The 16,702-nt window shown below is 46.9% G+C and overlaps 1 protein-coding gene across 5 annotated transcripts in view; it reads right to left on the reverse strand.

Moving 5' to 3' along the window:
• Positions 1 to 16,702, reverse strand: part of vari (MAGUK p55 subfamily member vari) — a 408,236-nt gene that overhangs the window by 259,058 nt on the left and 132,476 nt on the right. For all 5 annotated transcript variants that reach the window (XM_071683758.1, XM_071683757.1, XM_071683756.1 and 2 more), the window contains one exon: positions 7,650 to 7,771. In XM_071683758.1, the coding sequence (XP_071539859.1) occupies positions 7,650 to 7,771 (122 nt within the window). The remainder of the gene's footprint in view (positions 1 to 7,649; positions 7,772 to 16,702) is intronic.

Raw genomic sequence — 16,702 nt, forward strand, 5'->3', positions numbered from 1 at the left:
TGCATTCACCTCCCTAACAACCCCATCCATAAACAAATTAAACAACCATGGAGACATCACACACCCCTGCCGCAAACCTACATTCACTGAGAACCAATCACTTTCCTCTCTTCCTACACGTACACATGCCTTACATCCTCGATAAAAACTTTTCACTGCTTCTAACAACTTGCCTTCCACACCATATATTCTTAATACCTTCCACAGAGCATCTCTATCAACTCTATCATATGCCCTCTCCAGATCCATAAATGCTACATACAAATCCATTTGCTTTTCTAAGTATTTCTCACATATATTCTTCAAAGCAAACACCTGATCCACACATCCTCTACCACTTCTGAAACCACACTGCTCTTCCCCAATCTGATATATATATATATATATATATATATATATATATATATATATATATATATATATATATATATATATATATATCCCTAGGGATAGGGGAGAAAGAATACTTCCCACGTATTCCCTGCGTGTCGTAGAAGGCGAGTAAAAGGGGAGGGAGCGGGGGGCTGGAAATCCTCCCCTCTCTTTTTTTTTCAATTTTCCAAAAGAAGGAACAGTGAAGGGGGCCAGGTGAGGGTATTTCCTCAGAGGCCCAGTCCTCTGTTCTTAACGCTACCTCGCTAACGCGGGAAATGGTGAATAGTATGAAAATATATATATATATATATATATATATATATATATATATATATATATATATATATATATATATATATATATATATATATATTGGAAAGGATCACAATTTTGCGCGTGATCAAGATATTCCTATGAGTCCATGGGGAAAATGAAACACGAAAAGTGTTTCATTTTCCCCGTGGACTCAAAGGAATATATATATATATATATATATATATATATATATATATATATATATATATATATATATATATATATATACATATATATCGTTTATAAGGTGGCGTTGATTTAGGTATGAAAATAAGCGAATATAGATCTGAATATAAGTCTAAACCGAAAGCTGATTTGTTGAGCGTCCCTGACTATGACCCAGGCCAACTTTTACTGCGATATAAAGAATGTGCAAATTGTCCGTCACCTCGGGCGCTCTGCAAACCACGTTCATGGCAAACGGAGACACAGACCATGATGTGTTAAGCGCGTGTTTTGTATCTGGCGTTCATACCTCCCGGGGCCCATGGGAACCCCACTTAGTGTGACCTAACACAAGGCTACATTCCTCTGACCGCGAGCCTCTCACCTGGGAGGGAAATTCTACACGTACCTCACTTGTCGCCATGATCTGGTATGTGGGAGTCTATGTAAGATTATGAGATTCTCACGAACTGAAGTTCCAGTTCACATTGCTGGAGAGCGGGACATGGAAGAACAAATTCATGAAGAACAAGCTAAATATTGACGTGATATAAGGGATCTGCCACATCGTTGATAATACCAATATTTTCCGCAATATCTGGATAAAAATATCATAAAAATCTTAAAGTTCTGTCGAGGACATTGCTTTGTGCAAATCAGAAATAAAAGGATATGTTTTCAGCATTACACTCACTCCTGGAGTATAATGATGATAATAATAATATTAATAATAATATCCCTGGGGATAGGGGAGAAAGAATACTTCCCACGCATTCCTCACGTGTCGTAGAAGGCGACTAAAGGGGACGTGATAACAAGGGGAGGTGATAAAGGGGAGGTGATAACAAGTAGTGGTGATGTGAGAAGGAAATGGAGTGAGTATTTTGAAGGTCTGTTGAATGTGTTTGATGATAGAGTGGCAGATGTAGTGTATTTTGGTCGAGGTTGTGTGCAAAGTGAGAGGGTTAGGGAGAATGATTTGGTAAACAGAGAAGAGGTAGTAAAAGCTTTGCGGAAGATGAATGCCGGCAAGGCAGCGGGTTCGGATGGTATTGCAGTGGAATTTATTAAAAAAGGGGGTGACTGTGTTGTTAACTGGTTGGTAAGGTTATTTAATGTATGTATGACTCATGGTACTTAGAAAAGCAAATGGATTTGTATGTAGCATTTATGGATCTGGAGAAGGCATATGATAGAGTTGATAGAAATGCTCTGTGGAATGTATTAAGAATATATGGTGTGGGGGGGGGGCAAGTTGTTAGAAGCAGTGAAAAGTTTTTATGGAGGATGTATTGCACGTGTACGTGTAGGAGGAGAGGGAAGTAATTGGTTCTCAGTTAATATTGGTTTGCGGCATGGGTGTGTGATGTCTCCATGGTTGTTTAATTTGTTTATGGACGGGGTTGTTAGGGAGGTGAATGCAAGAGTTTTGGAAAGAGGGGCAAGTATGCAGTCTGTTCTGGATGAGAGAGCTTGGGAAGTGAGTCAGTTGTTGTTCGCTGATGATACAGCGCTGGTGGCTGATTCATGTGAGAAACTGCAGAAGCTGGTGACTGAGTCTGGTAAAGTGTGTGAAAGAAGAAAGCTGAGAGTAAATGTGAATAAGAGCAAGGTTATTAGGTACAGTAGGGTTGAGGGACAAGTCAATTGGGAGGTAGGTTTGAATTGAGAAAAACTGGAGGAAGAAGTCTTTTAGATATCTGGGAGTGGATTTAGCAGCGGATGGAACCATGGAAGCGGAAGTGAATCATAAGGGGGGAAGGGAGATCTGGGAGCGTTGAAGAATGTGTGGAAGTGGAGAACATTATCTCGGAAAGCAAAAATGGGTATGTTTGAAGGAATAGTGGTTCCAACAATGTTGTATGGTTGCGAGGCGTGGGCTATGGATAGAGTTGTGCGGAGAAGGGTGGATGTGCTGGAAATGAGATGTTTGAGGACAATATGTGGTGTGAGGTGGTTTGATCGAGTAAGTAATGAAAAGGTAAGAGAGATGTGTGGTAATAAAAAAAAAGTGTGGTTGAGAGAGCAGAAGAGGGTGTTTTGAAATGGTTTGGTCACATGGAGAGAATGAGTGAGGAAAGATTGACAAAGAGGATATAAGTGTCAGAGGTGGAGGGAACGAGGAGAAGTGGAAGACCAAACTGGAGGTGGAAAGATGGAGTGAAAAAGATTTTGAGTGATCGGGGCCTGAACATGCAGGAAGGTGAAAGGCATGGAAGGAATAGAGTGAATTGGAACGATGTGGTATACCGGGGTCGACGTGCTGTCAATGGATTGAACCAGGGCGTGTGAAGCGTCTGGGGTAAACCATGGAAAGTTCTGTGGGGCCTGGATGTGGAAAGGGAGCTGTTGTTTCAGTGCATTATTCATGACAGCTAGAGACTGAGTGTGAACGAATGTGACCCTTGTTGACTTTTCCTAGCGCTACTTCGCGCACATGCGGGGAAGGGGATTGTTATTTCATGTGTGGCGGGGTGGCGATGGGAATGAATAAAGGCAGACAATATGAATTATGTACATGTGTATATATGTATATGTCTGTGTGTGTATATATATGTATACGTTGAGATGTATAGTTATGTATATTTGCGTGTGGCAACGTGTATGTATATACATGTGTATGTGGAAGGGTTGGGCCATTCTTTCGTCTGTTTCCTTGCGCTACCTCGCTAACGCGGGAGACAGCGACAAAGCAAAATAAATAAATAAATAAATAATAATTATAATAATAATAATAATAATAATAATAATGATAATAATGATGATAATAATAATAACAATAGTAGTAGCAGTAACAACAATAATAATAATAATAATAATAACTAATAATAATAATAATAATAATAATTACGTGTAGGAAGAGAGGAAAGTGATTGGTTCTCAGTGAATGTAGGTTTGCGGCAGGGGTGTGTGATGTCTCCATGGTTGTTTAATTTGTTTATGGATGGGGTTGTAAAGGAGGTAAATGCAAGAGTCCTGGAAAGAGGGGCAAGTATGAAGTCTGTTGGGGATGAGAGAGCTTGGGAAGTGAGTCAATTGTTGTTCGCTGATGATACAGCGCTGGTGGCTGATTCATGTGAGAAACTGCAGAAGCTGGTGACTGAGTTTGGTAAAGTGTGTGGAAGAAGAAAGTTGAGAGTAAATGTGAATAAGAGCAAGGTTATTAGGTACAGTAGGGGTGAGGGTCAAGTCAATTGGGAGGTGAGTTTGAATGGAGAAAAACTGGAGGAAGTGAAGTGTTTTAGATATCTGGGAGTGGATCTGTCAGCGGATGGAACCATGGAAGCGGAAGTGGATCATAGGGTGGGGGAGGGGGCGAAAATTTTGGGAGCCTTGAAAAATGTGTGGAAGTCGAGAACATTATCTCGGAAAGCAAAAATGGGTATGTTTGAGGGAATAGTGGTTCCAACAATGCTGTATGGTTGCGAGGCGTGGGCTATGGATAGAGATGTGCGCAGGAGGATGGATGTGCTGGAAATGAGATGTTTGAGGACAATGTGTGGTGTGAGGTGGTTTGATCGAGTAAGTAACGTAAGGGTAAGAGAGATGTGTGGAAATAAAAAGAGCGTGGTCGAGAGAGCAGAAGAGGGTGTTTTGAAATGGTTTGGGCACATGGAGAGAATGAGTGAGGAGAGATTGACCAAGAGGATATATGTGTCGGAGGTGGAGGGAACGAGGAGAAGAGGGAGACCAAATTGGAGGTGGAAAGATGGAGTGAAAAAGATTTTGTGTGATCGGGGCCTGAACATGCAGGAGGGTGAAAGGAGGGCAAGAAATAGAGTGAATTGGAGTCATGTGGTATACAGGGGTTGACGTGCTGTCAGTGGATTGAAGCAAGGCATGTGAAGCGTCTGGGGTAAACCATGGAAAGCTGTGTAGGTATGTATATTTGCGTGTGTGGACGTGTGTATGTACATGTGTATGGGGGGGGGGGTTGGGCCATTTCTTTCGTCTGTTTCCTTGCGCTACCTCGCAAACGCGGGAGACAGCGACAAAGTATAAAAAAAAAAAAAAAAAAAAAAAAAAAAAAAAAAAAAAATAATAATAATAATAATAATAATAGTAATAATAATAACAATAGTAGTAGTATTAGTAGTAGTAACAATAATAACAATAATAATAATAATAATAATAATAAAAAAGAGGGATATAAGGAGAAGGAGAGATCATAATGGAGATGGAGGGATGAGGTGAAAAATATTTTGAGTGGACGAGGCTTGAACATGCGGGGTGTGTGTGTGTGTGTGTGTGTGTGTGTGTGAAAGAGACGGGATAGAGTGAACTGAAGCGATGCGCTATACAGGGGGCGACGTGCTGTCAATGGACATTTGAAACAGCCAGAGGAAACCATGGAAAGGTTTGTGGAGCCTGATTATGGATAGGGAGATGTGGTTTCGGTGCATTTGCACATGGCGCTGGAGAATGAGCGTAAGCGCATATGATCTATTACTCATGTGTTTCTGGCGGTCCCCAAGTTAAGGCGGGACACCACAAACAAGCATGATTAACAATACTAATAGTGATCGTGTGGACCAAGCACTCTGGCTCGCTCACTACTGCTGTGATCCGCTGCCGCTGGCTGGCGCGACATGCACCCACCGCGCCGGAACCCGTGTGGCCGCAGGAGATGACTCACCCAAGCACTGGCCAGGGTGTGGGGCAGTCAAGGTCGACCAGGGCGGGAGGCCGAGGGTGGGGAGGAGGAGGGGAGTGAAGAATGATGGTGAGGATAGTGAGTCCTTCCCCCGCCCTCTCCCCCCGCTCGCCTGACACCACTCATCAGGTCTGCCAGCGGGACGCTGCCTGCTTCAGGTCCTAAATCATTTCCGATGAAGATGGAGCTTTGCGTCCCCTCGTAAGCCAGCCACCCACCCACCCACCAACACAAGGAGCACCTCACTATGTTGTCCCTGAACACGTTGACGCCAGGTGAACTCTCTGGCTGACGCCCCCTCGGCTATGAGAGCACCAGAACAAAACAGCAGCGATGCGGGACATACCTTAACTAGGCGTGATAAGTACTGAGTACATTTCCTTACGTTGTCGTCTTTAGCGTCCCTTCTACAGGAGGTCACAAGACGCGTGCAAACAAAGCCTCACGTCTATCAATCAGTTAAGTCGTGGCACCGTCAGGAGCTTCGTCAGTCGCCACGAGACGACAGTACATGTTTTACGAGGAGAGAAATACAGGTACAGAAAACCATCACTTGTTCGATGGCTGTAACATAATGTAGTTAAAAGCGTAATATGGCTGCCGGAGATCATAACTACCCCTGGATCCCATCGACCACTCACATAGCCAAAAGACATTCCCATAATTCCAGTATGTTCGGTTCAAATCTCCCCGCGTCTTGTCTAAATATGTCCTGCGCTCCCACTGTCCCAAAATCGGGATTTTATGGGACTAATCAAATTCTTCGGCGATAGCTGCAACAGCAGCAAGGGTCCCTTACACCATATGGGGCTCTAGAATGTAGAACTCTGTTGTTCGGGTTTATTGCTCGTTGTAAACACATGCTTGAATCTAAAGGGGAAAGAAAACGCAGTTTTGGGCTGACTCCCAACGTTTAACGCCGTTTTCTGAGAGTAGGATTTTGGCTATCTAAACCTCAAATACATCTCGTTTAAGAATTCCACGATCGTTCTCTTAAGTTAAACAGCCTGACTGTTTCTTTGAGACTTTTCCTAGAATTTACTTTTGTTTGCATTCACGGGCCGCCAGGAGTCGAGCCTGCATAGGTTCGAATCCTTGTTGCGACAGCCGGTCCACAGTTAACCCAGCTGTTAAGGGGCTGGTGGATAAAATGGGTTAATGAGATGCTTTGATAAGGACATTCAGTTGCCCGTGCCGTTTCATCCAACATAATCAAATATTTGCTAAGCATTCGAAGAAAACGTTTTCCTCTTAGTCACCAAACGACACAGTAAAAACTCTATCTTGCACCGCGTATGAGAAAAGGTCATTGCAAAATGACTTTTTCTTTACAGTGATTATATCATCTTCGTCTTTAGCTGACTGGACGCTGTTTGGGCCCACGTCTATAACAGTCCATCACTAAGTTTCAACCAAATTCTCATGCAAAGCCAAGTATTTCTGTAGTTGCCCTCAGGAGCTGAGGAAAGCAGGTCCCTTAAAAGATGCTTTCCTCGAACTTGACGTCGCCAGTGACCAGTGTGTGCTTTACTACCGCTCCTGCATAGGTCATGATGGATCTAAACCTCTATATAAGCCTAGAGGTAGAAGCGAATCACCTTATCACCGGTTGTTACGTCCAGCGATGGTGTATCTATGGAGGATCGGGGAGGCCAGCTGGCGCAACGCCCCACACATACGAATGTTCCTTACGGTATGGACGGAAGGTCTGCATCAATATGGATGTTATGGTAATCAAGGGTGGCTTATGATGGCCCGTGTGGCAACTATGGCACGGATGGCCACCTGGGGGACGGGTTGGCCAGTGTGGCAACTATGGCATGGTTGGTCACCTGGGGACGGGATGGCCCGTGTGGCAACTATGGCATGGATGGTCACCTCGGGGACGTGTTGGCCCGTGTAGCAACTATGACATTGGGTGGCCACCTGGGGGACGTGTTGGCCCGTGTGGCAACTATGGCATGGATGGTCACCTGGGGGGACGTGTTGGCCGGTGTAGTAACCAAGGCATGGATGGTCACCTGGGGGACGTGTTGGCCCGTGTGGCAACTATGGTATGGGTGGTGGCCACCTGGGGGAGAGTGGACGTGGTACACACACCACAGGGGTGGCGGTGAGGGAGAGTTGGTCTGGGACTTACCTTAACGAGGGACTTCATGATGGGCGAGTCCATGAGGCCCTTCAGGAAGAGGAGGTCGGTGTGGTGGGCGTCGGCCGTCCCGTTCAGCTCGCCCATCCTCTCCACCACGTGCTCGTACGCCGCTGTGGACCACAACAAACATCTGTTACGTTACTACTGATGTGACGGTCCATAACACACACACACACACACACACACACACACAAGCCGACACAGTAAGGGCAAAAACATACCCCAGTAGCGGCTATCTTGAATGAGAAAGTAAAAAACGGAAAGTAAGAGAATAAGATGGAAAAGAAAAACGTAATTTGAGGTAATGTGTGGACCTGATTCTTAAAGTGGAGAGGTTGTGGGAAAAGGACGAGAGACGGAGGAGAATTCTAAAGCATTGCTGCTCGAGGACAAGAGGTATCATAACGGCCCTTCCTCGTGTAGCAGGTCTCCACAATGAAACTGTAGGAAGCGGCAGCAGCCAGCCAGCCAGCCAGTCGCGTGCTGCGTGTCCACCACATTAAAACAATGGCTAAGTATGTACATTGTCATTGGGGAGAGGGGAGAAAGGTGACTGCCCACGCGTTTCCTGCCTGGTGTAGAAGGCGACTAAGAGGGAAGGGAGCGGGGAAGGGAGGTTGGAAACCCTACCTACTATGTATTCTTATTTCTAAAAATTGAAAGTAAAAGATCCAAGCCAGGATTGCTCATCCTCCTCGAAGGCTCAGGTTGTGGATGTAAATGAGAAAGTATATGCTTATATATATATATATATATATATATATATATATATATATATATATACCCTAGCCTGAGCCAGGTACCCATTTCATCGACCAGCCCCTAGGGGTGGATGAACACTGGCTTGACTGTGGACCGACTGCCGCAACAAGGATTCCAACCTAAACACTTGACCCTGGGTAGCCCGTGAATGCTTCATAGTCAGCAACGCTGACCTCGGCGAGGTTCTATCATCGCCAATGAACGCAAAGGAGTACATTCTAAATAACAGTCCGGGTTACATGACCGAAAGTTACAGATCGCCCCTATTGACGCCCATGGGCCTCCGTGGTGCAGCAATAAGCGTTCCTGGCCTAGACCCATTCACGGGCAAAGTCGGGCGCATAGGTTCGAATCCTGGTAAAGGCAGTCGGTCCACAGTGAACCCAGCTGTTTATCTATCCCTAGAGAATAAACTGGGTGCCTTTCGCATAGCGTTAATGAGATAGCATTGATTAGGGCCTCAGCTGCCCGTGCTGTCTCAACTAGCAAAAAAATATATCTGGAGCCTATCGGTGAGGTCTGCTACTTGAGGAGCCGACACACAGCGGAGACCCGCGCCCCAGGCCACGGTAAAAAAGCATCTGCTGACCTACTGCGTTTGGACAATGGAAGTCTCCACTGCTGCAGTTTACCACCTCAGCCCCTCGCCACCATCAGTCGCTCCTCTCTCTCTCTCTCTCTCTCTCTCTCTCTCTCTCTCTCTCTCTCTCTCTCTCTCTCTCTCCATATCTTCCACGAGAGAGAGAGAGAGAGAGAGAGAGAGAGAGAGAGAGAGAGAGAGAGAGAGAGAGAGAGAGAGAGAGAGAGCACGTCTACCACTAGTTCTCCTGACTCCAGTGTCTGCGGTAGGAGTGTGTCCCTCGGGCCCACCTCCTCCCTCGTCATGCGGTGCCACTACACATATTGGTTACTCCTGAGTAATGATTTGTCGGTAGTAACCAGTCTGTACTGTACTGGGAGGGAGTTCTGCACTCGTGGGGACTCAACTCTTGGGCACTCTCCACCACCATACATTCTTTAAACTTCTGTATCTCTGTCTAAGTTTACCATGTCTTCATTTATCCTATTCATCCAACACTCTTATGTGACATAATTACTTCTTCACTTATTCTTTTAAATATTCTTTCTGTTCTATTTTATGTTTGTGTACTTGCATCTTTCAAAGAACTTCAACCTGGTTTAAAAACTTCAAGGTTACGATCAGGTCACCCCTCACTCTTCTCTCTTCCACGGTGGGCAATTCTAAGGTCTCTAGCCTTTCCCTGAAAGTCAGCGCTCTTTTTCTAGCACCATCTCTCCTGCTCTCCTCTTGATCTTCTCCAGTAGCTCTTTATGCATCTTTAAGTGCGTTCACCAAATCTGAGAAGCATATTCTAGGTTTTGCCTTACGCAAGATATGAACAGCTGTTTACTGTTCTAATGTTAGATTTTGGCGACAGGTTAGGAACGATGTGCTTGCGTGCGTGCGTGCGTGCGTGTGTGTGTGTGTGTGTGTGTGTGTGTGTGTGTGTGTGTGTGTGTGTGTGTGTGTGTGTACGAGTAGGAAGTGAGGTGAAAGATTGGTTCCCAGTGAATGTTGGTCTGCGGCAGGGGTGTGATGTCCCCATGGTAGTTTAATTCATTCATGGATGGGGTGGTCAGAGAGGAAAATGCTAGTTTTAGAGAGAGGGGCAAGTATGCAGTCTGTTGTGGATGACAGGGCCTGGGAAGTAGTGAGTCAGTTGTTGTTCGCCTATGATACAGCACTAGTGGCTGATTCGAGTGAGAAACTGAAGAAGTTGGTGACTGAGTTTGGAAAAGTGTGTTAAAGGAGAAAGTTGAGAGCAAATGTGAAGAGCAAGGTGATTAGGTTCAGCAGGGTTGAGGGACAAGTTGGTTGGTAAGTAAGTATGAATGGAGAAAAACTGGAGGAAGCGAAGTGCTTTAGATATCTGGGAGTGGACTTAGCAGCGAATGGAACCATGGAAGCGGAAGTAAGTCAAAGGGCTGGGGAGGGGACGAAGGTTCTGTGAGCGATGAAGAATGTGTGGAAAGAGAGAACGTTACTTCGGAGAGCAAAAATCGATATGTTTGAAGGAATAGTAGTTCCAACAATATTATCTGGCTGCGAGATGTGGGATATAGATAGGGTTGTACGGAGGAGATTGGATGCGCTGGAAATGAAATGTTGTGGGACAATTTGTCGTGTGAGGTGGTTTGTTCGAGTAAGTAATGAAAGGGTAAGAGACAACTGAGGTAATAAAAAGAGTGTGGTTGAGAAAGCAGAAGGTATGTTGAAATGGTTTGGACAAATGGAAAAAATGAGTGAGGAAAGGTTGACAAAGAGGATATATGTGGCATGGGGGAGGGAACAGGGAGAAGCGGGAGACTAAAATGGAGGTCGAGGGATGGAGTGAAAAAGATTTTGAACGATTGGGGCCTTAGCATACAGAAGGGTGAGAGGCGTGCAAGGAAAAGTGAATTGGAACGATCCCTGGATTTGGATACGGAGCTGTGGTTTCGATGCATTACACAAGATAGCTAGACACTGAATGTGAACAAATGTGGCCTTTTTGTGTTTATCTGGTGCTACCTCGCTGACGCAGGGGGTGGCGATGCCGTTTCCTGTGGGGTGGGGTAGCGCCAGGAATGGATGAAGTCAAGCCTTTGTACGATGGCACTATGTATGCATTCCGGTAATCCTTAGGCACCTCACCATGATCCATACATACACTGAATATTCTTACCAACCAATCAACAACACAGTCACTCTCCTTCTTTATAAATTTTACTGCAATACCATCTAAACCCACCGCCTTGCCAAATCTCATCTTCCGCAAAGCTTTCCCTACCTCTTCCCTCTTAACCAAACCATTCTCCCTGAACCTTTCACTTCGCACATCATCCCGACCAAAACACCCTACAACTGTCATTCTATCATCAAACACACTCAACATATTTTAAAAATACTCACTCTATCTCCTTCTCACTTAATCAGTTCCTGTTATTACTTCCCCCCATGCTCCCTTCACCGATGTTCCTATTTGTTCTCTTTTTTTACGCAAGTTATCTACCTCCTTCCAAAAGATCTTTTTAAGCTCCCTAAAGTTTAATAATACTCTTTCACCCCAACTCTCATTTGCCCTCTTTTTCAACCCTTCCACCTTTCTCTTGACCTCCTGCCGCTTTCTTTTATACATCTCCCAGTCCTTCCTTGTAAGTATGGTCCAAACGCCTATCGTTTCTCTTTCACTAACAACTTTACTTCATCCCACTCACTACCCTTTCTAATCTGCCCACCTCCCACCTTTCTCATGCCACATGCATCTTTTGCACAAGCCATCACTGCTTCCCTATATACATCCTATTCCTCATCCACTCCCCTCACGTCACTGCTCTCACCTTTTGCCAATCTACACTCAGTCTCTCCTGGTACTTCCTCACACACGTCTCCTTTCCAAGCTCACTTACTCTCACCACTCTCTTCTCCCCAACATTCTCTCTTCTTTTTTGAAAACCTCTACAAATCTTCACCTTCGCCTCCACAAGATAGTGATCAGAAATCCCTCCAGCTGCCCCTCTCAGCACATTAACATCCAAAAGTCTCTTTTACGCGCCTATCAATTAACACGTAATCCAATAACGGTCTCTAGCCATCTCTCCTACTTACTTAGTATACCTATGTATATCTCTCTTTTTAAACCAGGCTTTTTTTCAGCACACAAATCCACAAGCTCTTCACCATTTCCATTCACAGCACTGAATACCCCATGTAAACAAATTATACCCTCAACTGCCACACTGCTCACCTTCGCATATAAATCAACCATCACCAATACCCGGTCTCGTGCATAAAGCTGCTGACACACTCACTCAGCTGCTCCCAAAACACTTGCCTCTCGTGATCTTTCTTCTCATGACCAGGTGCAAAAGCACCAATAATCACCCATCTCTCTCCATCCACTTTCAGTTTTACCCACATAAATCTAGAATTTACTTTATTACACTCTAATCACACACTCCCACAATTCCTGTTTCAGGAGTAGTGCTACTCCTTCCTTAGCTCTTGTCCTCTCACCAACCTCTGGCTTCTATCGTTTCACTCAAAGCCAGAACATCCAGGTTTCTTTCCTCAAACATACTACCTATCTCTCCTTTCTTCTCATTTTGGTTACATCCACACACATTGAGACATCCTAATCTGAGCCTTCGAGGAGGTTTAGCACTCCCCGCTTGACTCCTACTGATTCCCCTTTTAGAAATTGAAATACAAGGAGGGAAGGGTTTCCAGCCCCCCGCTCCAGCCCCTTTAGTCGCATTCTACGACACGCGGGGAATACGTGGGAAGTATTCTTTCTCCACTATCCCCAGTGATTTATATATATATATATATATATATATATATATATATATATATATATATATATATATATATATATATATATATATATGTATATATATATATATATATATATATATATATATATATATATATATATATATATATATATATATATATATATATCTATTCTCGAGTGACCTCTGTATCTTACTCCATTAAGGAAAGGGTTGGTTTCCTCCATGAATCAAGCTGTTTCCCGCCACAAGACTCTCACGCTGCCACAGTCAGTGTCCTCATGTTACAAGCACACACACACACACACACACACACACACACACACACACAACGTTCATACACAGCCATGCGCATTGTGACGGGCATACAGAGCCAGACAGGGGCCCACTAATGCACAGTATGCACGGTACCGGATCAGCCTTTCCTCGCCTGTCCACACACACACACACACACACACACACACACACACACACAACACACACACACACACACACAGATACACACTCACACACACACACACACACACACACATACACACACACACACACACACACACATACACACACACACACGTACAACTACTGTCTAAGGCAAAATTCCCCTTTTCGACCTACATGACCCTGCTTACGAATGAACGAAAAATGAAGGAACATTCAACTTAACTATTACTTTCCATGAACAGAACGGCAGAGGAGCACTTTACCCGCGTCTCCTAAAAATATGATGAACTAAAGTTATTCTGAGGACGAGTTTATACTCAAGGAATGGCTGCCACCCTCCCTCTCACAGGTGCGAGTATAGAGACGACAGCTCGTCTTCCCATCACTCCATCACATGATGTCACAAGGATGTTCAAAGCGACACTGATGCGTGGCTTAAGGAGTGTTAGGGAAGCAGTTTCAACACAGAAGTTCTGAGCTTAATGTCTGGACACCTGTCACCTGTTCCGCCCTACACCCAGTGTCTGGAGACTTGTCACCTGCCCCGCCCTACACCCAGTGTCTGGAGACTTGTCACCTGCCTCGCCCTACACCCAGTGTCTGGAGACTTGTCACCTGCCTCGCCCTACACCCAGTGTCTGGAGACTTGTCACCTGCCCCGCCCTACACCCAGTGTTTGGACACCTGTCACCTGCCCCGCCCTACACCCAGTGTTAGAACAAGGACTTCGTGCACACTTTATAACAGTTGTATAATATCTCCCAGTAATGTTTACCGAGGAAGAACCCAATCCTCCTCCTCCCTCCACCTCCTCTACTCCCTCTCGTTGTCACGCCATCACTTTCCCACCTCAAGACTGTCTTCCTCGCTCAGCCTCACTCCCGTCCTCCACTCCTCCCTGTCTGCCACCCCGTCACCAGAGTTCTCGTCCATACCTTTGGGGTTCATATCCATCTGCCCCGCCAGTCCGGGGAACCTAACCTACGCGACCTGGTCTCCCACAGCGACCAACATTTTCCCCAACGTTATTAAGTGATACCAGGATCTCTCTCTCTCTCTCTCTCTCTCTCTCTCTCTCTCTCTCTCTCTCTCTCTCTCTCTCTCTCTATCTATCTATCTATCTCTCTCTCTCTCTCTCTCTCTTAGGTTCTCCCCTCTACCCTGACCCCTAACTCAGTGTCTCCTGCCCCCTAGTGTTGCCTCACTCAGTGTCTACTGCCCCCAAGTGTTGCTTCACTCAGTGTCTCCTGCCCCTGAGAGCTGCCTCACTCAGTGTCTCCTGCCCCCTAGTGTTGCCTCACTCAGTATCTCCTGCCCCCTAGTGTTGCCTCACTCAGTGTCTCCTGCCCCCTAGTATTGCCGCACTCAGTATCTCCTGCCCCCTAGTGTTGCCTCACTCAGTATCTCCTGCCCCCTAGTGTTGCCTCACTCAGTATCTCCTGCCCCCTAGTGTTGCCTCACTCAGTATCTCCTGCCCCCTAGTGTTGCCTCACTCAGTACCTCCTGCCCCCTAGTGTTGCCTCACTCAGTGTCTCCTGCCCCCTAGTGTTGCCTCACTCAGTATCTCCTGCCCCCTAGTGTTGCCTCACTCAGTATCTCCTGCCCCCTAGTGTTGCCTCACTCAGTATCTCCTGCCCCCTAGTGTTGCCTCACTCAGTACCTCCTGCCCCCTAGTGTTGCCTCAATCAGTATCTCCTGCCCCCTAGTGTTGCCTCACTCAGTGTCTCCTGCCCCCTAGTGTTGCCTTACTCAGTGTCTCCTGCCCCCGAGTGTTGCCTCACTCAGTATCTTCTGCCCCCAAGTGTTGCCTCACTCTATCTCCTGCCCCCTAGTGTTGCCTCACTCAGTGTCTCCTGCCCCCTAGTGCAGCCTCACTCAGTGTCTCCTGCCCCCTAGTGTTGCCTCACTCAGTATCTCCTGCCCCCTAGTGTTGCCTCACTCAGTATCTCCTGCCCCCTAGTGCAGCCTCACTCAGTGTCTCCTGCCCCCTAGTATTGCCTCACTCAGTATCTCCTGCCCCCTAGTGTTGCCTCACTCAGTACCTCCTGCCCCCTAGTGTTGCCTCACTCAGTATCTCCTGCCCCCTAGTGTTGCCTCACTCAGTATCTCCTGCCCCCTAGTATTGCCTCACTCAGTATCTCCTGCCCCCTAGTGTTGCCTCACTCAGTATCTCCTGCCCCATAGTGTTGCCTCACTCAGTCTCTCCTGCCCCCGTCAAGCCACCGCATGATCAGGTGCTCGTCGTACCCCCGTCATGTCACCGCCTCACCAGATCTCCCTGCCCCCGTCAAGCCAGGCCTCCAGGTCATCAAGTTAGTGGCGGTGCTTCAGCCAGCGGAAGCCATGCCACACACACACACAGTCAGAAGATTACGTACAGACGTCGCTTCCGCCATCCGCTGATGGTGTGTGGCCGGAGACCTTGTATGTCTTCCTGTGAAAGACACTGCGGATCTCTCTCTCTCTCTCTCTCTCTCTCTCTCTCTCTCTCTCTCTCTCTCTCTCTCTCTCTCTCTCTCTCTCTCTCTCAGGTTCTCCCCTCTACTCCGACACCTCACTCAAGTGTCTCCTGCCCCCTAGTGTTGCCCCACTCAGTGTCTCCTGCCCACTAGTGTTGCCTCACTCAGTGTCTCCTGCTCCTTAGTGTTGCCTCACTCAGTATCTCTTGCCCCCGAGTGTTGCCTCACAGTGTCTCCTGCCCCGAGTGTTGCCTCACTCAGTATCTCCTGCCCCCTAGTGTTGCCCCACTCAGTGTCTCCTGCCCCCTAGTGTTGCCCCACTCAGTGTCTCCTGCCCCGAGTGTTGCCTCACTCAGTATCTCCTGCCCCCTAGTGTTGCCTCACTCAGTATCTCCTGCCCCCTAGTGTTGCCCCACTCAGTGTCTCCTGCCCCCTAGTGTTGCCTCACTCAGTGTCTCCTGCCCCCTAATGTTGCCCCACTCAGTGTCTCCTGCCCCCTAGTGTTGCCCCACTCAGTGTCTCCTGCCCCCTAGTGTTGCCTCACTCAGTGTCTCCTGCCCCCGAGTGTTGCCTCACTCAGTGTCTCCTGCCCCCTAGTGTTGCCCCACTCAGTGTCTCCTGCCCCCTAGTGTTGCCCCACTCAGTGTCTCCTGCCCCCTAGTGTTGCCCCACTCAGTGTCTCCTGCCCCCTAGTGTTGCCCCACTCAGTGTCTCCTGCCCCCTAGTGTTGCCCCACTCAGTGTCTCCTGCCCCCTAGTGTTGCCCCACTCACTGTCTCCTGCCCCCTAGTGTTGCCTCACTCAGTATCTCTTGCCCCCGAGTGTTGCCTCACACAGTGTCTCCTGCCCCTGAGTAATGCCTCACTCAGTGTCTCCTGCCCACTAGTGTTGCCTCACTCAGTGTCTCCTGCCCCCGAGTGTTGCCTCACTCAGTGTCTCCTACCCCCGAGTGTTGCCTCACTCAGTGTCTCCTACCCCAGAGTGTTGCCTCACTCAGTGTCTCCTACCCCAGAGTGTTGCCTCACTCAGTGTCTCCTGCCCCCTA

The sequence above is a fragment of the Panulirus ornatus genome, chromosome 37 (genome assembly GCF_036320965.1).
Source record: "Panulirus ornatus isolate Po-2019 chromosome 37, ASM3632096v1, whole genome shotgun sequence".
Taxonomy (NCBI): domain Eukaryota; kingdom Metazoa; phylum Arthropoda; class Malacostraca; order Decapoda; family Palinuridae; genus Panulirus; species Panulirus ornatus.